This window comes from Elaeis guineensis, chromosome 10 (genome assembly GCF_000442705.2).
Source record: "Elaeis guineensis isolate ETL-2024a chromosome 10, EG11, whole genome shotgun sequence".
Classification (NCBI taxonomy): domain Eukaryota; kingdom Viridiplantae; phylum Streptophyta; class Magnoliopsida; order Arecales; family Arecaceae; genus Elaeis; species Elaeis guineensis.
In genome coordinates, this window is record NC_026002.2 from 42,830,565 (window position 1) to 42,856,600 (window position 26,036).

General features: G+C 36.2%; 1 protein-coding gene across 1 annotated transcript; it reads left to right on the top strand.

The window, feature by feature from the left end:
* The first annotated feature begins 19,367 nt into the window (after positions 1-19,367).
* Positions 19,368-22,011, top strand: LOC114914565 (uncharacterized protein At5g01610). Its single transcript, XM_073244667.1, has 3 exons — positions 19,368-19,624; positions 20,682-20,736; positions 21,018-22,011. The coding sequence occupies exons 1-3, from the start codon at positions 19,538-19,540 to the stop codon at positions 21,386-21,388; spliced, it is 513 nt and encodes a 170-aa protein (XP_073100768.1). The 5' UTR covers positions 19,368-19,537; the 3' UTR covers positions 21,389-22,011.
* Positions 22,012-26,036: the final 4,025 nt, after the last annotated feature.

Sequence of the window (26,036 nt, forward strand, 5' to 3'; positions counted from 1 at the left end):
ATCTTATGGGAAAGATGACTAAGACTATTTTTGTTGGACATGGAGAAAGGGCAAATGAGTTGTTGGCTCTTATACACTCTGATGTATGTGGGCCTACGATGACTCAAGCTAGAGGAAGATACTCCTATTTTATCATATTTATTGATGATCTATCTAGGTTCGGATATATATTTCTTATGAAATATAAATCTGAAGCTTATGATAAATTTAAAGTTTCAAAGCTTGATCGAGAAATAAACTAAAAAAAATATTAAGGTCCTTGGATCTGATCGAGGAGAAGAATATTTATTCAATAAATTTTTTGATCATCTTAAGTCCAAAGGTATTCTTTCTGAATGGATCTCTCCTTACACACCATAATTAAATGGTGTAGTGAAAAGAAAAAATCATACTTTGTTAGACATAGTACGGTCCATAATGTGCTTCACCGACCTATCAATATCTTTCTGAGGATATATCCTGAAAAATGCTGCATATGTTTTAAATAGGATGCCTTCTAAAGCTATTTCTAGCACTTTATATGAATTATGGAAGGGTAGAAAGCTTAGTCTTAAGCATCTTAAGATTTGAGGCTGCCCGATTTATGTCAAAAAAAAAATTGGACATAAGTTAAGTGCTAGATTTGAAAAATATAAGTTTGTAGGTTATCCATAGGAGAGTATTAGATACTACTTTTATATGCCTACTGAATAAAAGATAATTGTTTGTAGGCATGCTACTTTCTTGGAAGGAGAGTTTATCCAAGAAGGAGCTAGTGGGAGGACAATTGAACTTCAAGAAGTTAATAACCTACAAATAAACATGGATAGTCCTCAAGAAAATCCTCAACCAGAAGTACCAAATAAAGAAGTACATCTATGACACATACATTCTCTCCAAAGATTAGAAAGAGTTCATCATATACTTATAAGATATGGTTTTGTCATTGGGAATGATAATGAAGCTAATATCATTGAGAATGATGATCCTTTGATATATTCGAAAGCTATTATGAGTGAGGACTGATAAATGGTAGGAAGCCATAAAATCTAAAATGGACTCCATGATGACCAATCAAGTATAGACTTTGGTTGATTTGCCTGAGGGTGTAATCTCGATAGGCTGTAAATGGATCTTCAAAAAGAAAATTGGAGCAGATGGCCAAATTGATACGTACAAGGCTAGGTTGGTAGCAAAAAATTTTAAACAAAGATAAGAAATTGACTATGATGAAATCTTCTTACCAGTGGCTATGCTCAAGTCCATCAGGATTTTACTTATAATAGCTGTATACTATGACTATGGAATCTAGCAGATGGATATCAAGACTGCTTTTCTCAATAAAAATCTTGAGAAAAAAATCTATATGACATAGTCAGAGGGATTTATCTCAAATGAGAGAGCAAATCAAATATGCAAGCTAAAAAAATATATTTATGGATTAAAGCAGGTATCGAGGAGTTGGAACATCCGCTTTGATGTTACTATCAAACAGTTTGGCTTCATTAAAAATATGGATGAATCTTATGTGTATAATAAGATAAATAGGAGTGCCATTATCTTCTTAGTTCTTTATGTCGATGACATATTACTAATTGGGAATGATGTCCCAATGCTTCAATCGGTTAAAACTTAGCTATCAAATCAGTTTTTCATGAAAAACTTGGGAGAAGCATCCTATACACTTGGTATTAGGATCTATAGAGATAGATCTAAAAGGATGTTAGGCTTATCCCGATCTAGGTACATAGACCTTATGTTGAAGAAATTCAATGTGGAGGTAAGTAAAAGACGTTACTTGCTAATGAGTCAAGGCATACATCTTTCTAAGAAGATGTTTTCTAAGATACAAGAAAAGAGAGAAAGAATGAATTCTATCCCTTATGCTTCGGCTGTGAGATCTATTATATATGCAATGCTATGTACCAGGCCCGATGTATTAGATGTATGTCCTAGAAGCCAATATGGTTGACACATTGTAATAAATCTAAGATATAATTTTGTATTTAATATATTGATATGATCAATAAAAGGATAAGTTTATTTTTTATTCAAGTGTGATATGTCCTTGAATCGACTATGAAATTAACTTTCGATACTTTTTCTCAAAGAGTTAGAATTAGAGACATGTATTTAATTCTTAAATACTTTCGATCATAGAATCATCATGAGGATGATAATCAATCCGGATAGACCGACGCACAGATCGCTTCCTTTGAGATAGTTGAATCTCTAATCTACAATGTAGAGATACTGGATAATGAGTGTGGGTAGTTATTAGAGAATAATTAGTACTAAGCGTGACCATACAAGAGATTACTTAGATTTCTATTCATTCATCAGTGATTGACTCGATGCTATAGTTGTGTGACTAGTTCTTTGATCTGAGATTGTACTACTACTCGTAGTGAGATTGCTGGAGTTTGATTGACACATAAATATAGATCTCAATGAACCCTTATAGTAGATATTGACGATAGTTGGTCCACTATAGGAGAGGACGCACATCAAGATGGGATCTATCAACTTTGATAAAGAGGAATAGTCTTATGAGATTTGAAAGGCTAAGTCTGAGAATCTATGGCCATAGTAGTGTGATTGATGGAAAAGAGTTTCTATAAAAATCATAATTGGACTTGAGTTGATCGAATATTTCATATGACTGATGCTGAGGTTTGACGATTTATCCATGACCTACTATCTAATCGGGACTCACGATAGAGGGACTGAATCATACGTTAACTACACCTTGAGATTCATTTCGGTTCTACTGGGTTACCACTACATACTGCTAGGTATCATTGGTGGATTGTGAGAGCTCACTAGGGTTATTCTGAATCGACAATCCTTGATGAGTTAGAGTGAAATTATTCTGACCTATTGAAAAGAGTTTCAATGATACTTTGATAGAGATCATTGTATATTTTACTATTAGATAGAATTAAACCTATGAGGTCACACAACAAAGAAATTATGTCTGGAATAAGCAATTGAGCTTATAAAGTGTCAATTAGGTTTAGAGAAATCCAATTGGATTCAAGGTAAACTTGTTAGCATATAGTTGGATCTAATTTTCTCTTTATTTTTGAATTTTTTATTTGATAAGATAATTTAAACTTAATTACCTGCTAATAATCTAAATATATTAGATTTATTGGACTTCAATTACTGGGTGTCTACGATTTTGGATCAACTAAATTTAGGATGCAAGTTCCTAATTAATTTTCTTGATAGTTATTATAGGGCGCCACCTTGATTGGATCAAGTTAGACGTGTCCCATGATTAGAGGACCTTTTAATTTCATATAGGGCATCCTATGGGTGCAAAAGAGGGTGTGAAATAATAGGTGCAAGGGTTGTAAGAGTTAGGACCTAATAGGATTCCTAATGTAAGTTGAATAACTTAAGTTATTAAGAAACTTAATGCAAGTAGGACTTGTATTATAAGATTGAATAGGATTCAATTCTCATATTTATTTAAAGGGACCTTTCCTAAGATCCCTAGAGCATCCAAGCAGCAGCTCCATGCCACCTTTGGAGAACCCCATGCCCTCTCTACCTCTCCCTTCTCCTCTCTCCTTGGCATCCCACACGCCCCACCCTTTGGGGTGTCCCACTTCTCTTCCACGCCCAAGCAGTTAGGCATCCCCTCCTTGCTGGTTTCTGATGTTTGGTAACAGCACAAAGCAAGGAAGAAAGGCAAGAGAAGAAGAGAAGAAGAAGATCAAGAAAAGAGATTAAATGTTGATCGCGATCCAGATTTTGTTCAGATTCAATAGGCTGAATTTTTTTAGAGAAGAAAATTTAACTTGAAAAGGACTATTCCAGACTGATCTCAAGTAGATACCCGTAGAGGTCAGATACTTGTGCGGCTAGAAAAAAATCTCTTCTCTTCTAGATTTAGATTTGAAAAAAAGAATTGCGAAACAAGTATGCAATTTGATCACAATCTGAATTTCAGCATATGTCAATTTCAGTACATAAACTAGATCCTTATGGTTTTATATTTTATACATGCATGATTCAAACTAAAAGTATTTTAATCTTGTATTCTACTGTGGTGTTTAGAAAATAAAATTTTGAAACACATATGCATACCCCAAATGTCAAATTTCAACAATGGTATCAGAGCCACGGATTTCATATTGCTGAAATTATCATACATATTTTGAAAAAAATTTTAAAATCTGATTTTTATTTAATATATAAGATGTATAGATAAATCTTTATATCTAAAATTTAATTTTTGATTTAATTTTAGAACATATAGTTGATATGTGAAAGTATGCATAGATCTAAATTTTGATCTAGAATGATTTTTAGTTCATGTTTATATAATATGTAGATGCATGCATAAACCTAAAATTTTATATGACCTGATTTATAATTTATATATGAGATTTGTAATTGCATGCTTAAAGTCATAAAATTACTTTTGATATGATCCATGATTAGTATATGAGATATATGATATCATGTAGTATATCTGAATTTTATTTAGATCTGAATTTTACATGCATATATGTGATATATGTTTGTATGTTAAATCTAAAAATTATTTTTATGATTTAAAACTTACTTTCATGCAAAGAATTTTAATCTAAAATTTGATTTTAGAATCTAAAATTTATGTTTGTGCATGAGGGTTTTGGTTATAGAAAAATCAAAAATTAGGTCATGTAATAGGATTGCTTCTAAGGTTTTTGATTTGAATCATATGGATCTAATTCGATTAAGTAATTGATTGAACTGAGTCAAGTATTGATTAGGATTAGATTAATTAAGTTAAATGATCATGCAATTATTGTTGATCAAATCGATTGAGTCTTATATATAGAATCAATTAACCTAAGGACCTAATTTGGCTCGATGGTTTGAGCCCGATTCGCTTGAGTTAACCTGTTTGGACCAATTGACCTATTGGTATCTAAGGCAAGTAATTGAGACATGGTTATTTAATTGGTTCCGTTCGCTTATCTAGCCAATTTATTGAGGTCTAAGAAAAGCAATGGGGGATCCTTACTGATCTCCACTTACCTGGCCAATTTAAAAGATTGAGTCTTGAACAAGGTTGCCTAGTAGTTTGATTTAGCCCATGCCAATTAGATCGGTCATATGATGATTGATTAGATGAGACCTAAACCTAAATCTCCCCACAAATATTAAGTCCATAGGTCTTCCACTGTTGTAGATGTACGGATGTGCTACCGGCATTGATTATTCTCGACTGGTCATGTAGCTCAGTTGCATCGAAAATATGAAATCACTCTATTAGCAAAGAGTTGCTCTAAGATAAAGATAGGGTTAGATCCAATAACTGTTAGATGAAGGATCCAATGACAGCCTTGCACCTGCTTGTGAATGGTGGGTTGGGCTTAACTAAAGAGTGTAGTCAATAATTGTTAGGTGAGCGTACATGACTTAGAGATCAAGTTATTGCAACATGATTAGAGAAGCATCTGGGTAAAGAGTTGCCTACACATCGATGTACATGTTATCAATAACTGTTAGGTGAGGTATATGGCATCGATGGAACTGCAGCACCCATTAGGAATCCTTTGTCACGTTAGGATTTTTATTTTTTATTCAAATAGTGGAGAGATCTAAAAAATTAATGAGAGTCATTGTTTACATCTTAAAATCCTCAAAAGTAAAAATAACATTAAATATAAAAGTCTAACTTGAATCTCTACTCTCACAGTTAAACCATATCAACCTCAAACCCTTTAGTCCGCATCTTTGAAACCAATCATTTAACTAAAACTAATTATAAAAACTGGCTCAGAAACCTCAAGATTGTCCTGACCTCAGAAAAATTAGGTTATGTACTCGATCAGGAACCCATAGTGTTACCAAACCGTCCTACTGCTGAGCAAAGGGTTGTTTATGAAAAATGGACGGATGAAGACAGTCGGGTCAAGTGCTATGTGCTGGCATTTATGGGAAATAAATTGCAAAGCCAGCATAAGCATATGCCCACTGTCAGGACTATGATCACTCACCTACAAGAGTTGTATGGTGAGCAGAGCCGTGCAGCGCGCTTCGAGGTGTCTAAAAGACTCTTCAATCTGAAGATGCGCGAAAGGCAATCTGTCCATGAGTATTATATGATAGTGATTAAGGACATTGAGGAGCTTGAAAAGCTCGGGCTAAAAATACAAAAGAAATTATAGATAAATCTGATCCCTCAGTCCCTTATGAGTTCATATAGTCAATTTATTATAAATTTTTATATAAACAAACTTGATTACACTATTCCCGAACTGGTCAATATGTTGGTCATTACAGAGGGAATCTTGAAGAGTTCAAGGGGCATTATTCTCGCTGTAGAGCAGACTTCTTCTAAGAGAAAGTCTACTGGAAAGAAGAAGGTTAAATCCACTAAGAAGCAGAAGAAGGAGAAAAGGCCAAAGAAGGAAGTTTCTAATAAGGCCAAAGCAAAGCAAAAATATTTTCACTGTTATGCTGAAGGCCACTGGAGGAGAAACTGTCCAACATACCGGAGAGCCTAAAGATAAAAAAAAATGATAAATCTTTCGAAGATATGCTCGTAATTGAATCTAACCTTACGATTTCTTCTACTTCTAGTTGGATATTGGACTCTAGCTCGAGTGCTCAAATATGTACCTCAATGCAGGGTCTAATAGAAAGTGGAAGGTTGAGGGAAGGTGACATGATCCTTCAGATCGACAATAGAGTAAAAATTACTGCAAAGATCGTTGGTACTTATCCTCTTCGATTACTATCAGATTTTAGATTAGATTTGAAAGACTGTTATTATGTCCCTGTAGCTAGTTGGAATTTAATTTCTATGTCTGTGCTAGCACAGGAAGATTTTGAAATTAGTTTTAATAAAAAATTTTATTTTATTTATTTATAAAATAAATTAGTTGAATGAGGTCTTTTAATTGACAGTCTTTATCACTTGCATGTTGATGCGAATGTAAACTTAAATGAGTAAGTAGTGAGTACCATAAGCCAAAAGAGACCCAGAGATGAAATTAACCAGAAGTACTTGTGGCACCATAGACTAAGTCATATTGGAGAAGACAGGATAAACAGACTGAAAAAAGATGGGATCCTTGGTTTTCTTAACCCAGAGTCATATCCAGCTTATGAGTCTTGCCTTCGAGAAAAAATGGTCAAGTTACCCTTTATAGGACATGGGGAAAGGGCCATTGAGTTACTTATCTTGGTACATACTGATGTGCATGAGCCATTTGATGTGCAGGTCAGAGATGGTTATAGCAACTTCATTATCTTTATCGATGATTTATCTAGATACGGATATGTGTATATGATGAAACATAAGTCTGAGGTCTTTAAAAGGTTCAAAAAATTCAGACATGAGGTAGAAAAATAAACTGATAAATTTATTAAGATTCTTCAATCTGATCGAGGAGGTGAATACCTTAGTCAAAAATTTTTAAGATATTTTAAGGATAATGACATAGTCTCTTAATGGATGCCTCCCAGAATACCTCAGCTTAACGGAGTATCTAAAAGGAGGAACAGGACCCTATTGGATATGGTCAGGTCCATGATGAGCTTGACTGATCTATCCTTATATCTTTGGAGACATATCTTATTAACCACCATTTACCTGTTGAATAGGGTTCCATCAAAGTCCATTCCTACCATACTGTATGAGATATGGTTCGGTAAGAAGCCGAGTCTAGGTTATCTTAAGACTTGAAAATATCCGGCTAATGTCAAGAGACAAATGATGGATAAGTTAGAGGATAGATCTATTATAATTCATTTTATAGGATATCCTAAAGAATCCATGGGATACTACTACTTTCCATAAGACTACAATGTGATTGTGGGTCAGAATGCCATATTCCTAAAAAAATTATTTATCCAAGATGGTGGCAGTGGGAGGTTAGTTGAGCTTGAAGAGAAAATTTTTGAAGAGTAAAGAGCTATAGATCCTCAAGAATCTGTTATGATGAGTCAGTAGTTGACGTTCCTCAACCACCTCGTAGATCCAGCAAGATCCTCCGATCTCCTAAAAGGTACATGGGTATGCTTACAGAAGAAGTAAAAAAAATATTTCTTATGGGAGATAGGGGTCATGGTGATGATTCTAATATATTTGACGAGGTGATGTCTGACATCGACTCTAAAAAATAGTTAGATACGATGAAGTCAGAAATTGACTTGATGTATTCGAACCAAGTATGGACCTTAGTGGATCCACTTGAGGGTATTGTATCCATTGGGTGTAAATGGATTTATAAAAATAAAATAGATATCGATGGTAAGGTAGAGACCTATAAAGTTAGGCTTGTGGCTATAGGTTATAGTCAGTACCAGGGTATTGACTATCAGAAAATATCTCGTTCGTAGCCATACTGAAATCTATCCGTATTTTGCTTGCTGTTGCAGCTTACTATGATTATGAATCTGACAGATGAATGTGAAAACTATTTTTCTAAATAGATATCTTGAGAAAGATATCTATATGGAGCATCCTATGGGTTTTACATCTGACGATGGTGATCATAGAGTCTGCAAGCTACAAAGATCCATATATGGATTAAAGCAAGCTTCTCGGAGTTGGAATCATCATTTTGATGAGGTAATTAAATCATTTGATTTCATCAAAAATGAAGAGGAACCATGTGTATATAAAAGAGTCAGTGGGAGTGTGATAACATTTTTCGTATTGTACGTGGATGATATTTTCCTCATCGAAAATGATATTCCCATGCTGACCATGGTAAAAAGATGGTTGTCCAAGGAATTCTTCATGAAAGATTTAGGAGAAGTATCCTATATTCTCGAAATAAAGGTTTATAAGGATAGACCTAAACGGATACTAGGCCTATCACAAAAGCTGTACAAAAAGAAGGTGTTGAAGAGGTTCAGTATGGAAAACTCTAAAAGAGGACTTTTACCTCTTTGGCATGGTATTAATCTTTCCAAGATGATGTGTCTGACCATATCTGAGAAAGTTCAGCGCATGAGTAGGATTCCTTATGCCTCGATCATAAGAAGTTTCATGTATGCCATGCTATGTACTCAAGCTGATATTGCCCTTACTGTGAGCATCACGAGCAGGTATCAGTCGAATTCAGAGAAGGAGCACTAGATAGCTATGAAAAATATCCTTAAGTACTTAAGAAGCACTAAGAATTTGTTCTTCATTTTTGAAGGAGATTCAGAGTTACGGTCGAGAGATATACTGACTCAGACTTCATGTTTGATACTAATGATAGAATGTCTACATCAGGGTATATTCTTGTTCAATATATTGGAAGGATTCTGAGTAATTGAATAGTGGAGGCTGAGTATACTGTAGATGTATAGAATGAATTCTAGTTCTGATGTTAGTTGTAGAACTGGATGTCATGCCATTAGATGCCATGATATAGTACTGCAAAGACAATGACACCATAGCCGTTGCTAAGGAGCCAAGATCTCATCAGAAGTTCAAGCATATAGAGCAGCACTATATGCGACTACCTCGAAAAGAAATTTGTCAAGGTGCAAAAAGTAGACTCCGTGGACAATGTGGTAGACCCGCTGATAAAGCAATTGAGCCAACCTAAAAAAAAGTCCACCTTGAGAATATGGGACTTAGATTAGTGGCCAATTGACTTTAGTACAAGTGGGAGATTGTTAGATGTACGTCTTAGAAGCTAATATAGTTGACATATTGTAATAAATCTAGGATACAATTTTGTACTTAATACATAAATGATCAATAAAAGAGTAAATTTATTTTTCATTTAAGTGTGATGTGTCCTTAAATTGTCCATGAAATTAGCTTTCGATACTTATTCTCAAAGAGTTGAGAATTAGAGACATGTATTTAATTTCTAAACGCTTCTGATCATAAAATCATCATGAAGACAGTGATCGATCCGGATAGATCGGTGCATAGATCGCTTTCTTTGAGATAGATGAGTCTCTAGTCTATAGTGTAGAGACACTAGACGACGAGTGCGGATAGTTGTTAGAGAACAACTAGTATTGAGCATGACCATACGAGAGATCACTTAGATTTCTATTTATTCATCAGTGATTGATTCGATACTATAGTTATGTGACTGGTTCTTTGACCTGAGATTATACTATTGCTCGTAGTGAGGCTGCTGGAGTTTGACTGACATATAAATATAGATCTCAATGAGCTCTTGTAGTGGATGTTGGCTACAATTGATCCACTATAGGAGTAGGATGTACATCAAGATGAGATGTATCAATTTTGATAGAGAAGAGTAGTCCTATAAGATTTGAAAGGCTGAATTCGAGAATCTATGGCTATAGTAGTGTGATTGATAGAAAAAAAATTTCATAGAAATTATAATTGAACTTGAGCTGATCGAATCTATTATATGACTGATGTTGAGGTTTGACGATTTATCCATGACCTGCCATCTAATTGGGACTCACGATAGAGAGATTGAATCACATGTTAACTACATCTTGAGATTCATTTTGGTTCTACTGAGTTGCCACTATATACTGCTATGTATCACTAATGGATTGTGAGAGCTCACTAAGATTATTCTAAATCGACAATTCTTGATGAGTTAGAGTGAAATTGTTCCGACCCATTGAAAAGAATTTCAATGATGCTTTGATAGAGATCATTGAATATCTCACTACCAAATAGAATTGAACCTATGGTGTCACACAATAAAGAGATTAGGTTTGGAATAAGCAATTGAGTTTATGAAATATCAATTAGGTTTAGAGAAATCTGATTGGATTCAAGGTAATCTTGCTAGCACATGGTTGGACCCAATTTCTTCTTTATGTTTGAATTTCTTATTTGATAAGATAATTCAAACTTAATTACCTATTAATAATCTAAATGAATTAGATTTATTGGACTCCAATTGTTGGGGGTCTAAAGTTTTGGATCAATTGAATTTAGGGTGCAAATCTCTAATTAATTTTCTTGATAGTTATTATGGGGTGCCACCTTGATTGGATCAAGTTGGGCGTGTCCTATGATTAGAGGGCCTTTTGATTTCATATGGGACATCCCATAGGTGCAAAAGAGGATGTGAAATAATGGGTGCAAGGGCTCCAAGAGTTGGTGCCTAATAGGATTCTTAATGTAAGTTGAATGACTTAAGTTATTAGGAAACCTAATGCAACTAGAACTTGTATTATGAGATTGAATAGAATTGAATCCTTATGTCTATTTAAAGGAACCTCTTCTAAGGTCCCTAGAGCATCCAAGCAGCAGCCCTATGCCACCTTTAGAGAACCCCATGCCCTCTCTTCCTCTCCCTTCTCCTCTCTCCTTGGCGTCCCACACGCCCCACCCATGGGGGCGTCCCACTTCTCTTCCACACCCAAGCAGTTGGGCGTCCCCTCCTTACTAGTTCCTGATGTTTGGTAGTAGCACAAAGTAAGAAAGAAAGGTAAGAGAAGAAGAGAAGAAGAAAATCAAAGAAAGAGATCAAGTGTTGATTGCGATTTAGACTTCGTTCAGATTCAGCAGGCTGAATTTTTCTAGAAAAAAAATTCAACTTGAAAAGGACTGTTTCAGGCTGATCCTGAGTGAATACCCATAGAGGTCGGACACTTGTGTAGCTAGAAAAAAGTCTCTTCTTTTGTAGATCCAGATTTGAAGAAAGAGATTGCAAAATAGATATGCAATTTGATCACAATCTGAATTTCAGCATATGTCAATTTCAGCACATGAACTAGATCTTTGTGATTTTATATTTTTATGCATGCATGATTCAGATTAAAAGTATTTTAATCTTATATTCTATTATGGTGTTTAGAAAATAAAATTTTGAAACACACATGCATGCCTCAAACCTCAAATTCCAACATGATGTGGCTAATGCTTTAGGCATAGCCAGTAGATTTCAAGACAATCCAAGAAAAGAATATTGAAAAGCTGTGAAGAATATTCTTAAGTACCTGAGAAAGACTAAAGATATTTTTCTAATCTATGGAGAATAAGAGCTAAAACTAGAAGGATATATCGATTTTAATTTTTAGTCTGATCCAGATGATAGCAAATCAATATCTGGGTACGTCTTTATCTTAAATGGAGGAGTAGTAAGTTGGAAGAGTTTCAAATAGCAGACTGTAGCTGACTCAACCATTAAGATAGAATACATTACTGTTTGTGAAGCCATTAAGAAAGCTGTCTAGATGAAAAAATTCATCATCGAGTTAGGAGTGGTTCTTGAAATTGAATGATCAGTACTACTTTATTGTGATAACACTAGAACCATTGTTCAAACAAATGAGCCAAGATCTCACCACAGATCCAAGCATATCCTCAAATGTTGTCATCTTGTTTAAGAGATTGTCAAGAGATAAGATGTATCTATTGAATGGGTTGAAACAAAAAATAATATAATAGATCCATTCACTGAAGTCTTATCATTGCAGCTGTTTGATCGTCATCTTGATAATATGGGTTTAAAATATAAGGGCAATTGGCTTTAGTGCAAGTAGGAGAATGAAAGATAGGTGTCCTAAAATCAATCAAATTTGTATTTTGATGGCACTTATCTTTGTAAAACCCCAACTCATGTATTGATATTTATATATTAATAAAGGCATTCTTTGATTCATCATTTATAGCTATGTCTTTCTATATTTAAAAGATAATGATGAACTGCATAGATTAAGGCAATAGTTTTGGGGTCATGAAGTGTTTATGTATGTAAGATCCGAAATCCTAAAAATCTAATCTAAAATCATTCCTAGTCATAGAAGCATTGAGTCGGAGGTCAATATTCCAAATAAACTGGCACATCCTATGTATGCTCAATGGAGAGGGTGGCTGATCTTACAAACTACTTGTGTAAGATATTAATACAAGGATGTGGGTGCTAATTAGGTAATGAGTTCACTGAATTGACCTACTAAAAGAAAACTTTTTATGGAACCCTTACATGTCAAAAGAAGATTCTCTAAATAAGAGTTGTGCAACTGGTCTTTAGATCTGAGACCACCATAAGATCTTATTCATATGAACCCATATTTTGGTTTATACTCATGACTAAGTTATGAAAGGGGTATTCTGGCTATGGTAAATTGTGTATGAAGATTATGAGTTTGGTCAACAAAGTTGTCATCCTAAGCTATCTCATCAAATGATGACTTAGAAAGTCTTTGATCAAAGTAGAAGAAGATTAAAAATGATTTTTAATATTTTTTTAATTAATTTTTCATTAGCAAGATGAGATCTACATGAATAAGTATTAAGATTTGACTTAATTCCGTACCCATCGCTTATTCGAGATGAAGATTGATCGAAGGATTGAATTGCACGGTAACTTATCATTAAAGGATATTTTTAAAATTTTTATTAAATTTTATATCTTCTAGATAAGCATAATACGTTGCTAGATATCAATCTTATCTTATAAGTTTTCATAAATTAAAGAGTTTAATTCATGAGTCAATTAGAAAGAATTTTAATTGGACAACTTGAGTCAGCATGCGATTTGACCTAAATTAATTAGATCGGCTCTAATCTAACTTGGTCAACATGCACCTAGATCTACTATCAGCTAGATGTGGAATCCAATGGATCATACATATTAAAAAATTGATCAAATAATCAATTGGATTCATTTTATGGATCAATTGAATCTATTTGGATGACTAATTAACAAGCTAGTACTTGTTGGCTAACTGAAGCTCCTAGCCAAATTATATTTGACTTAAACCTTATTTAGTTGGGCTTATCTATTTATTTAGGACCCTGATTGGATCGAGCCTAAAAGGGGTAGCCAAGTTTGGGCATCTCCAAGCCTTATCCACGCCCATATCATAGAGTCCAAAGGGGCTTCAACTCTGGACGCACCATATTTGTGCAACAAAATAAAAGTTATGTGCAAAAAGACCAAAAGTCCTTCCACATGTTAATCGCTTATTTTTAATAAATCTCAGATAGATAAGGATGCCTTCCACATCCTTTGAATTATGATAAAATCAGGATTTAATTTTTATTTCGGCTAGGAGTTTTGAATGGACGTCAAACATAGATGGGATGCCATAAAATTTATATGCTCGATTGTTTGGTTCGGTTAAGAGGTTTTAAAAATCCCTTTAATTTGAAATCAAGACACATGTAGAGCCCTCTCAGCCCTCTACCTGGGTGGCACAAACTTTAAAATTTACCATGGCCAGATGGGGGGTCAAATGCCCCTTATTTCTTGGCACATGCTGGATGAAGTAACGTGAGGAGTCACAACTTCACACTAGAATTCCTTCTCATTGGGATATAGTCATGCCCAAAATTTGTGCCATCAAAAGCCTCATTCAAAGAGCTTTCTAAGTGGCAAAATCAAATTTTTTTTGATTTAAAAAAGGATATTGAAAGCTTATCCGATTGCAGGTGGATGCGAGCAGAACCTGAATCAACGTGTTTGAAAATTAAGAGTCCTTCTCTAAAAAGTATTTTAATTTTTTGATATGTTGATTTGAGGAACATGTGAAGAGGCATATCTAAGCCCTTTTCTATACCTCTTCTACTCCTATAAATAGGACTCATTTTGAGAGTCCAAGGCACTCAAACTCTCAGACAAAAATCAATCCCTCTCTCTTTCTTGTCTTGTTCGGACATAGTTCTTCTATTAAGACAAGTCCGCTGATTTTAAAATAAGACTTAGAAAGAGAGTAAGAGGTAATTTAGAGAGTAGAGAGAGTGAAGAAAGGTTAAGGGTTCATCTGAGAGGGGTCTTGATCCGGATTAGGCTAAGAGGCTCAATTGGTGAAGTAGTTCATAAATAAAGTTCTACCGGAGTAATTCTTTGATCAACTTCCTGTGTGGATCAATGTTGGAGGACTCACACTTGGAGATCTTGTGGAATCGATTACCAGCTTTTTCCCTTTCTTCATCGACTTAATAGGTATGAGTTCTATACCTATTAGTTATTATTTACTATATGGTTAAGAGGGTCTTAGGATTTTGGGTTTTCGAAAGACTTGAGTTTCAAGAAAAAATTTTTGAAATCCATCTTTCATTGCGCTCCCTGGAACCCAACATCAAGGTGGCATCATACTGCAATTCATAGCTCATTACTATAGTGTGAATCAAGGCAAAAGCCTTTCAACTCGGGGACCATGTCATGAGATAAGCTGAAGTGTCCAAACCTATGAAATAGGGCAAGTCGGCTCCAAACTAGGAAGGACTGTATAGGATTGCTGAAGTCACCTGACCTGGAGCCTACAAGCTGGAGACCCTCGATGAAACTCAGATCCCTTGAACGTGGAATTTCGAAAATCTTTGGATGTACTATCAGTAAGAGATGTAACCATTTTTGCCCTTATCAATAAAATTACACCTTTACAAAATCTATACAAGTTTCTTGTCAAGATGACCAACTAGAAGATTCAATTGAGATTGGTCATCGAGATCAACCAACGACAACGATAGAGGGGCAAACCCTTCGAGGACCCCACATCCACATAAGATGATGTCTCATATAAGACCCTCTGAAATAAAGAAAAAGTAGCAGCAGTTCAATGCTGGCATTAGACTGACACAATAAAAGGATACTTTATTCAAGTCTCATGCGAGCTTATTATAGAACAACTTCAATCAGACAAAATCTAGTACAGTAAAAGGAAAAAGAAAAAGGCACAAGCTTGGTCACTACACTCAAAACACGAGCTAGACATCAAGACGACATGATTTTTGATGAAGGATGCAAGACTTGAATCAACAGGCAGAGCAACGAGTTCTCCCGATACTTCCCATGCCAAAAAGATTGCCCACCGACATGCTCCATTGAGGCGCACTGTGGCTGATCAGAAATGTGGGAATGCTTCCCTGGTCAGAAGCATGCCATCACGATCTTGTAACACCGAGCAAGGTGACATCATGGAAGACAATCGAAGTGGTTTAGGCCTTAAGGTGAAGCCCTATTTATAGAGAGCTAAGCTTGAGCACCCCCAACTACCCTCTCTGACTAAGTGATGGATGTCATCATGTGAAAGGCTTAGAAGACCATGCCTCTTGGAAATTAGGGTCTCAATTGTCCTTTCCAACGGGCTATCGCTGTCGAAAAGTGACCAACATTGAATGCCTAGGAAAGTGACAAATATTAGAAACTAGAAGAACACATCCATTCGACGCATAACCTGTCAGAGATATCTCATTCCCAATTGAGGCCTCTAAAAAAGTGTTTGGTAAAATACTAAATACAATGACAACAAAGACTATGGGATATTCAGGCACCAAACTGAACCCCAATGACTGGATCGATGGACTGATCCCTCGGAGATATCACAGCTTAGACTAAGACCTCCGAATAATAATTAGCAAGGCACCGATGATTAGGGATATCCTGACCCAAGTTAGAATCTCTACAAGTAAATCTCAAAGATATCTCGACTTAGGCTAAGACCTTCGAATATTAGCCGAAAGTTATCCAATGATAATAAGGAGATATCCTGACCCAAGTTAGAAACTTCATGAATGGGATCTTTGAAACTAATCCAAAGATATCATCGAAGCCATCGACTCAGCAAATTCTGCCCAACTCAATCGAGATAAACTTTAGGAATCCACACCGATGGAGAATATAACCTTGGAGATCGCCTACATCCAAAGGGAACAACCCTTGGATAAAGCGACCAAACTTTGACAATGAGGGAATGTCCTACCCCAGGCTGAGACCTCCACGAGTGAATATCTTAGAAATAACTTGATAAGATCAAAGACCAACTGACAAATGACTTGGCAAAATCTAAGCTAAAAGTCAGTTCAAGGATGAACTATTGGCAAACCAAACAATCATCAAGGGAATGAACATTCACGTAAAGTAAATATAATTTGCTTTTCTTTTATTAACTTAACACTTTTTATAGAGAGCTGCTCAGGCACCAGAAAAGCAAATACAAAAAGGATGAGGGCCTAATCCTCATCCAAAGAGAATGCCCCAATTTTCTCATCATTGTTGGGAAGGAGACACCTCAGGTCCAACTTTGGTGCCATCCACTTCATGTAGGTTTTGCACTTTTTGAAGCCCTAGATGAAGGCAGTTGCGGCAAAATTAATAATCTCCTCATATTCTCTTAAGGCCTTAAAGTCCTCAATACAGCAATTCTGGACCACATCGAGAATCTATAGGGAAAAGCTAGAAGCTCCGCCACTACCACCAGGCCAGAAGGGGCTCATCCTAGGCTCCACAGAAGGAGTCGGAGCTTGGCTTGGTCGGGGAGTGTAAGACAACCCCTAGACAGTGGTAGAGAATCATCTCAGCTCTATACTTCTCACCCTTTTAGATGAGGATTCCTCATGGAATGCGGCCATCCTTTCCTTCACCACCCATTTTACAGACCATGTTGAAGGGTTCATGGCTGCTGAAAAGGAGAAGGGACTCCAATGAGCACTACAATAGGAAGGGCGATTAGGATGAAGAATTCCATATGAAAAATGGTCTATATAGATCTAAAACGATGCAGATGCTATGCGGTCATCAAGCAATCAGGTCACACCACATGGCTGTCTCTGAAGCGACAGACTTCACGACTCTTCGATCTCATGAACAACCTACAAAGAATGCTTGGGAACTTCTCACGACCTGCCACATGGCAAGTCGCAATAGGTCCAGGAGCGATCCCCAGGGTTAACTCTCTCGAGAGCGACATAAGGCATTTAATCATCTCCGAGTGACTTGACAGCAACTGTCAACTTTTGACCTTTCAAGGCTGAAATAATGATCTACCTCGAGCTGTTCATCCCTTATAAATACTTCAAGACTCACAAAGTGCCTAATCTCTCTAAAATACTTAAGGCGTGATTTGCAAAGAGCTTGTCAAATCATAGTCAAGTTCTATGAAACAATGCACATCTAGAAAACAAATAACTCGGGTTTGCCAACTTAGATAAGCTCTGAGAATCTCTCTCATAGACAACTTCCTTCATCCAAAGTGACCACTTCAGACTCGAAAATGGAGAATAAGTGTTACAGGATCATGCCACCTCAGTCGATATCATCATGACTCATCCTCACACTGGTGGAAACACTGACATAAAATGTGACAATATGCACCATCGAATCCATCGTGGAGCATCATGACGAGGCAATCTCAGTAGCTTCCTTCCAACCCTCAGATTGGGGTGCCGCTAACCTTCGGGTTGGCATCTCATCGACGATAGGTATGGAGTCCCCTGATCGATGCTGACTCAAGCTTCCACCAACCTTCGGGTCGGTATCTCGCTGACCACAAAAGATAAGATCTCCTGATCTACCTTGAGGTGGATTTGAACGAGACAACACCTCGACCATGGGCTAACCTCAGTGTACCAACCAAGTTGGATCATATGAGCAATTAGTTGGAATCTTCCAACAAACTCTTAGAAGGCCATGTCAGTTACTCACAACTAACAACCTGATTAGTGGGCAGACCCTCTATCCTAACAACCTATGAGTTTAGGCATAACAAACTCAAGTACCTCTCTTCTATATAAAGATAATAAGGGAGACCCCCTAAAAGATATGTACTCAATGCCCTACAAAACTAGCATTCTCTCTCTCTCTTTCGATTGTGCTCAAAACTCCGGCTAACTTAAGCATCGGAGGATCTCCCGCTGGAGCACTCCCTCCGATGCGAGTGGATTTCTTTTGCAGGTCTCCCGTGGCATCCCGACCGACACACCCCCACCGCACGATCAGCTCACCCCAGAGCCTTGACGCAACAAAAGAATAGTTATTATTGCTTAAAAGTGAAAATCTTTTTGTTTCTCTCTTACATCAAAGTATATGCGGTGAATGTGCAAAGTGTTGCTAGTCAATTAAAATGGTAGCCCATCACCACCCGCATCAAAGAGTAACTAGTCAAACAAATGACAAAGGCTAAATGCTTGGCGCTGAGCTTAGAAATAAAAGGAAAACATTAGAGGATTCTGGTTCTTTTAGTATAGTGCTTCAAAATATGAATCAAATGGGGAAGCAATTAAGGTCAGATATAGACCTACAACAAAGGAAGTAAAAAAAAGCATGCACACCAATTGGGTGTGGATACGTGAAATTGAGCTTAACTAGAACAGATTTGGCGGGGCAAGCAATTACAATTCAACTAGAAAGTGGTTCACAAACTTTCAGGAGATGAGCAATGCTCAATTAGCCAAAAGAGCCCATACATTAAAAGAACCGCTCTAATAAAATGATGTCACAACAAAGGTGGTTAGTGAGGTATTTTAACCATCATTACATCAGTCAAAGTCAAAGAACGTAAGTATAAATCTATCAAAATCAAGTGGAACCCAAAATAGAATAAATGATGCGCTATTTTGCTTTCCCTCAACTGGTTTCAACCGCGGTAGCTCATCCTAAAATCCGCCATCCTATAATGGATTTGCCATTCTGTTTTATCCCATCTATCCTAACCGCACAGCATAGCTGTCGATCTGCCATAAATGGCAAATGCAATATCATCATGGGTTTGCGTTGTATTAGGTTTGCGTTGAAGTTGTCATTCGTCGCAGAGAGAATACCTTGCCCTTCCGTCCTCATCAAAACTCGTTGCAGCAACGAGGGAAGAAAGGAAGGGCCAATATAATAGTTAGCCACCATCCATTTGGAGAGATAAAAGAGAGAACAGAGGAATGGATCATATGGTGAACAAGATGGGGACGTATTGGTTCAATAAGAAAGCCACCAAAGAGCTCTCCTCCGTTGGAGACGAGATCAACGTGAGCTTCTCCTTTTGCTTCTCTCTATATTTTGTTAATTTTCTTGTTATCAATATAGTATGTATGGGATCCACATTTACCGATTTAGATGTTGTTTGTCTTTTGATTTGTTTTTTATGTTAACGATGAGGACTAGATGGGCTTTCTTGTCGGAAGAATTGATTAAGTTTCTCCGGGTTGGGATGGAAATTTCCTTTAAAATAACAAAAATTCTTATTTTTTGAGAAAAAAATGCTTGAAAATTTTTCCAATCTTTAGAAGACCGATTAAAGTGGACATTTTTTGAGAGAACATTTGATAAAGGAAAACTAAATAAAGAGATGGTGCATGAATGATGGTTGAAAGGTTGAAATCACGCATTTAGCCAGTCACATTTTGAAGTTTACAAGCAACATGCTTAGGAGTGATTATCTGAAATTAGGGAAAGATACAGAGAATTCATCAAAAGTGCAAAAGGAATTTGCAGAAAAAACAGACAAAAATAACAAAGTGTAAGGATATGTAAACATAGCTGTGCATTTTAGTAATGTAAAACAAGCATAACACAATGAGACAAATGATAAATGTTGCTTGGAAATAGATTTTCATATTAAAAAAAAAAAAAACAAACAGCCGTATTTATATCCTTAATTTGTAATTTATCAATTTTTCCTAAATAAGTTGTGAACAATTGTGGAGTTGTTCTCGATCCATTTGATCGCTCAAGAATAATTTGGAGAATTGCAATTGGCCGAGAAAAACAAAGTTGAGAATTCTCTAATAACTTGCCAGCAGCTGGTAGCTTATGGAATTCTTGAATAACTAAAATAACTTACAGAATAATTACAATTGTTATAACTAAAAAAGTCTTGGTCGTTCATTTGCTTGTTGAATGTTATGATTTCAAGATAATGATAGTTTTGGTTGGTAATATTGCTTTCTACTCTTGCTCTAAAAAGAGTACTTGCTTCTGTTATTATGATCTCTTCTTGCTACTTGAATTTTGCTTGTTGTGTACTTCCATTAACCAAAAACTTCTTGATTCTGTACTGATGAACATTTTCCACGATGCAATCAGTCAATTTCAAACAGTATCGAGGGGGGAGCAAAATGGCTGGTCAATAAAATGAAAGGTACACTTCCCATCTCCGTAACTTCTTTTTCCCATCCATCAATTTCCAGTATTTGGTTAAGATGTGTTATCCATGTTCTCTCTCTTCAGTTGACTTTTACCTTTGTAAAGAACAAAAAAGTCAGAATAATATGAACCAAATATTGTATAGTTTTCCTTTCAGTTCAATGTTGCTGTTGAATAAATCTAGTATATTGTGATGCAGCAAAACCTCATCTACCAAGTATTTAGTTTTCCCATATCCATTTTTCTTTTATCTCACTGGAGAAATGGTCTCTTCAGGAAGGATGCAGAAACGATTGCCGGATCTACTGCAGGAATATGATATGCCAATTGGCCTCTTCCCTAAGGATGCCACCAACTACGAGTTCAATGAAGAGACCAGGAAGCTTACAGTATTTATACCCTCTGCATGTGAGGTCAGTTACAAGGATTCCTCTGTCTTGCGATTCTTCACCACTGTGACTGGGTATCTGGAGAAAGGAAAACTGACCAATGTTGAAGGAATGAAGACAAAAGTGCTGATTTGGGTAAAAGTGACATGCATCACAACTGAGGGGTCAAAGCTCCATGTTACTGCTGGCATGAAGAAAACCAGGAGCAGAGATGCCTATGAGGTCCTTAGAGATGGCATCAGCATAGACAAATTTTAGTTTGATGCCAAGATAGCAAGTGAGGCCTCTAAAATATGCAATATGTTAGCATGCAAGGCACAGTGCTTGAAGCCTTCAATCGATGGTGCCTATGAGGTCCATAGCAGTTGCGATCATCAATTTCTCTCGATACTTTATATACAAAAATATTGCATCAATACTAATTATCGGTCTACAGTGCTTGAAGCCTTCAATCGACGGTGCAAATATCCAAAAAATACGATTAAATGTTGCAAACGATGGATGACTGGTAGGAGTACTAATGAACTTCACCCACGATCCGGGATTAAATTGTTCTATAGCACATGGCCACTTGGGCAATAAGTCATATGACTTATCCCAATCTCCATATACCAAGGCCATTGCTGACTGCTTCACCTCCCATATCTTTCTATAACTGATCATGTAATTGAATCTATTCTTTATGATTGTATTAATATCGGTGATAGAAATTGTAGGTACTTCTTTTACAAGATCCCGTATTTCATTGGTGATGAAATTCGAACTAAGTCCAAAATGATCTTATGAAAGCACGGCCGAAATACATGTATGCGGACTAACATATCTTGTGATTTCAAAATAATTAGCTCACTTAATGGCTCGGAGCTTCCAATTACATCCCGACTCTATATTCTAACATTTAACAACTCAAAGATTCAGCTCTGACTCGATAATCTTGAATTCATGATGTGTGTCCACGGATTACTATCTTACTGCAATTTATAAATCTATCTTATCCATAAAATGGAGCCCTTTACGGAACTCATCATCTCTTTCCCAGATACTATAAGGTGCATGCAATCCATAAGACATTGGCAGCCGTCCAATCAATGCTCCTGAATGTAACTGAAAGAACTTCAAACATCGGATAATTTGGACGCTCTGATGGAAATAGTACATCATGGGATGTACCCACTTGTTGAGCATCATCATCCATATCTTTTTCACTTTGTACATCATCTTTCTCAAAAAGCCGATTATCAATATCGATGGCATCATCGGCTACTGTATACAGTGAGGCTTGTCTAATAATAGCATTTGGCACATCATTAACCATTGCCAAATAAACTTGATCCTCTGTATCTCTTGAACTAGTATTCAGCGGAACACTGGCCATTCAAGGACCAGAAGGTCCAACATATTTGCTCATTTGTGTTGTCATTCTAATATCCCGATCAGCTACTTCATCGTACTCCAGATCGAAAATAGTTCTAGTATTCTCAATGGGCTGCACATCAATGTACAACTCTGCACCAAATAAATAAGAATGTAAGCTTACAGTTAAAATATAATCTCCATATCTTTATCATCAGTAATCAGAACATATTCATATTTTAGAATTGAAGGCTGCACAATAATGGGATATCTATATATTACCATTAATCTATTTCTGCTTCTATCTATATAAAAAATTCTACATAATTTATCCTCCAACTCATCAAATTTTATTCCATATTTCAATCTAATATGGTCACCTAATATACTCTATTCCATACAGTCCTTTAATCATAAAATCATTGATATAGCATAAAGCCGTCACTATTTCTGTTATTTCTACTACCTACACAATACATGTAATACGATTAACACAGCACAAATTATTCAAATTAATCAAATGCATGGCATAAATTAATTTAACCTACTACCAAATTAACACAACTTAATCAAACTAATCTAATTCATGAGTTAATTCAAAGTAATCAACTTCATTCAAATTAATCCAAATAATTCGAACTAGTCAAACTAATTCATAGTAATGCAAATTAATCAAATTTCAGGCATAATTTTAATTCATATTAATCTCATTAATATGAATTCATCCAATTTTATTCAAGTTAATCAAAATAATTAGAAAAATATTAATTAACACAACATAATCATTACAATAAATCAATCATAACTAACACAATTTAATCAAGTTTATGACACAAAAACTTCAATTTATTCGAATTAATCTAAAAAAATAATTTTAATTTTAATTATTTTGATTAATCAAATTTTATTTAACTTAATGCACTTAACATAATCACTAAAATTACTGTAATTAACACATGAAAATCATATCACAAATCACTCTTAATAACACAAAATAAATCAAACATAATCATATATTTCAATTTAAATTTTTGAAATTATAAAATAAAAAAAAAATATCTTGGATGGTTGGGGAAATATGGAAGGAACATCGGGAGCATGTGAGGTTGATGGAAGACGGAAGCCGGATGGGGAAGTTGGTGATCCACTCCGCATCACAGTCAAAAAGACCAAAAAAAAAAAAATGCGCGTCGGCTAAACAGGACTTTGAATCAAAGAGAAAGGGGAGGAATGGGACTCGTTTAGAGTGGAAAAGCCAACAAAATTGCTGAAAAAGCTGAGGAGGAGGGTTCGGTCGGAGTGCAAGGGGACAGGCGGGGACCAGCGCAGGGGCCCTTGGGGTGGTGGCGGGGGGGGAGGGAAAAAGCTCTCCTAAAATTGCTGGTTGATGGGGCGATTTCACTGAAATAGCCTCGTTAAATGGCGGTTTCACTTTAAGTGGTGGTTTCACGATGTGGCACCACGTGGGAGCCATGCAAACATGAAATCGCCACTTCAAGTGGCCATTTCACATGTGGATGGCAAAGCGGGAAATAAGTTTCCGACGGGATACTTTGGAAAATATATAATTAAAAAAAAAAAAAAATCCCAAGGTTCACAGAACTTTTTTTTTTTTTTTTTGACAAATCTAGGGAAACTCTGTGCATTTATACGGAGCCAGCAAACTTTATTCAAAATATTTGTACAACAGAGAATATACAAGAAAAAGATCCTTCAAAATTATGGAAGTGGATTCAGCTTCCGCCAAAGGATATACTCTGTGTAATGAAAGATAAGGAAGCAAAAACCAAAGACACATGAAGGAAGGTTCACAGCATTTGTCCCCAAAACTTTGAAAGATCGGATGGGGATCCCCGTGGACCTCTATGAAGGGAGAACAAAGCCAATCAATCTATCTCATTTCATATTATATTTGCAAATCTAGCCGTTTTGCTTTGGCGAATCCATAATTTGAGAAGGGTATATTCTTCAGAAATTTCGAAGATTCGATTGTCGCTTTTCCTAGGGATAGAATCTGGACCAAAAAGATCAGAATACGCAAGCATTAACTTTTTTTTAGGAGGGGAAGAACTTTAGCTACGTTCGTCGTCGTAATCTTTAACTGAACTCTTGACAGGTGCAAAGCATAGACGAGAAGAAAGAATCACGGCTGGTTGCTGACGACTTGGTTCCACGCACCGGGGTTGGATCCAGGTTGGACGCACGCAGAATCTGTCAAGTAGTTTTCGTCATTTGGGGTCTATATATACATATTTTCTAGAGAAGGGCCTCCCATCTCTCGTCTTGACAACTTCTGCAAAGAAATTGGCTTCACAGCAAGCATTCGTCCCTCTAATTTCAATTGCTCTTTGCTTTATGGTAAGCTGACTTGTTTTTTTGTTTACTTATTTTTTCAGTAAAAGAATCCCTTGTTTTCTCTCGCATGCTAAATTCTGGAAATGTATTTAGTTCGCAAACAGATTTGAAATTAGAATCAGAATGGGAATGTATTGGAATAGGAACCGGAATGGTCATATCTCTCCACTAGTTTGGTTCATGAGTGAAATTAGAATCGAAACCGGATTTGAATACTAGATGAGAGTTCAGATTAGATTTTAGTGGATTTAGGTATTCCTATCTCCTTTTAGAATCGGAATGAGAATGAAACTCTCTCCAACCAAATATCTAAAATGGGAGACATTTATTTCCGTTCTCATTCCTGTTCTCAACTCCCTTGAATCAAATATACCATTGGATGATTTCAGAATTTTGAAATGATTTTCTTTATTCTCTTTTATTTCAGTATTGATGGGTGAGTTGGGATCAAAAATGCTGGCCACCGAGCTCAAGTTCCACTTTTGCCTGAAAGTTTCTTGGCTTAGGGCAACAATTGAGATGACCACATGGTCAGGTAGAAAATACAGCGATCCTGGAGTACCTGACCCTTTAGTGTAGTTTCACGTAGCATCCTCGGCTTGTGAACTCAAGAGGAACAAAGAAGATGAATATGAGGATCTAAGGCTGTGGCAACAATCCTGGAGAGCCCAGTAGTGGAAGATACCGATGATGACATCCAAGGATGGCCATAACCGCAGCAATCCTGGAGTACCTGACTAGAAAATTTTTTCATGTAATTATCTTTCTTGTAATGCAAATTTCCTCCCTAAAGATTTTTGTCATCATTTGTATTCAACTTCGATGATTTTAACTAAAAGGTGCTCCTACTCTTTCTTATCAATCTTTCTATTTCCTCCCCCCCCCCCTCCCTCCCTCCTTTGAAGCGCCATGTTCCTTCCAATCGTGATTTTACATGTTATCCTTGTTTTTATGGTTCGAAAAAAGACCCAAGCATTTATGTCCCTTTAAGTGCATAAATGGAACCATAACCCCGCAGTTAACTACAATGATATATAGGTTGGTGATATACGTTCAATGGCATTTGGGAAAAACATAATGTCCCTGTTTGATTGGCAATTGCTTTATCAATCAGGCTATTGAATCCCTTTTCTCAAGAAGAAGAAATCTGGCTACTGATTCAATACCTATGTAGTTTTTACAGCTACTAGAGCAAAGC

Coding starts and splice junctions, on each gene's coding strand:
- LOC114914565 (XM_073244667.1), top strand. CDS start 19,538: ATGGATCATATGGTGAACAAGATGGGGACGTATTGGTTCAATAAGAAA. Junction 19,625..20,681: donor CCGTTGGAGACGAGATCAAC/GTGAGCTTCTCC, acceptor CGATGCAATCAG/TCAATTTCAAACAGTATCGA. Junction 20,737..21,017: donor GCTGGTCAATAAAATGAAAG/GTACACTTCCCA, acceptor TGGTCTCTTCAG/GAAGGATGCAGAAACGATTG.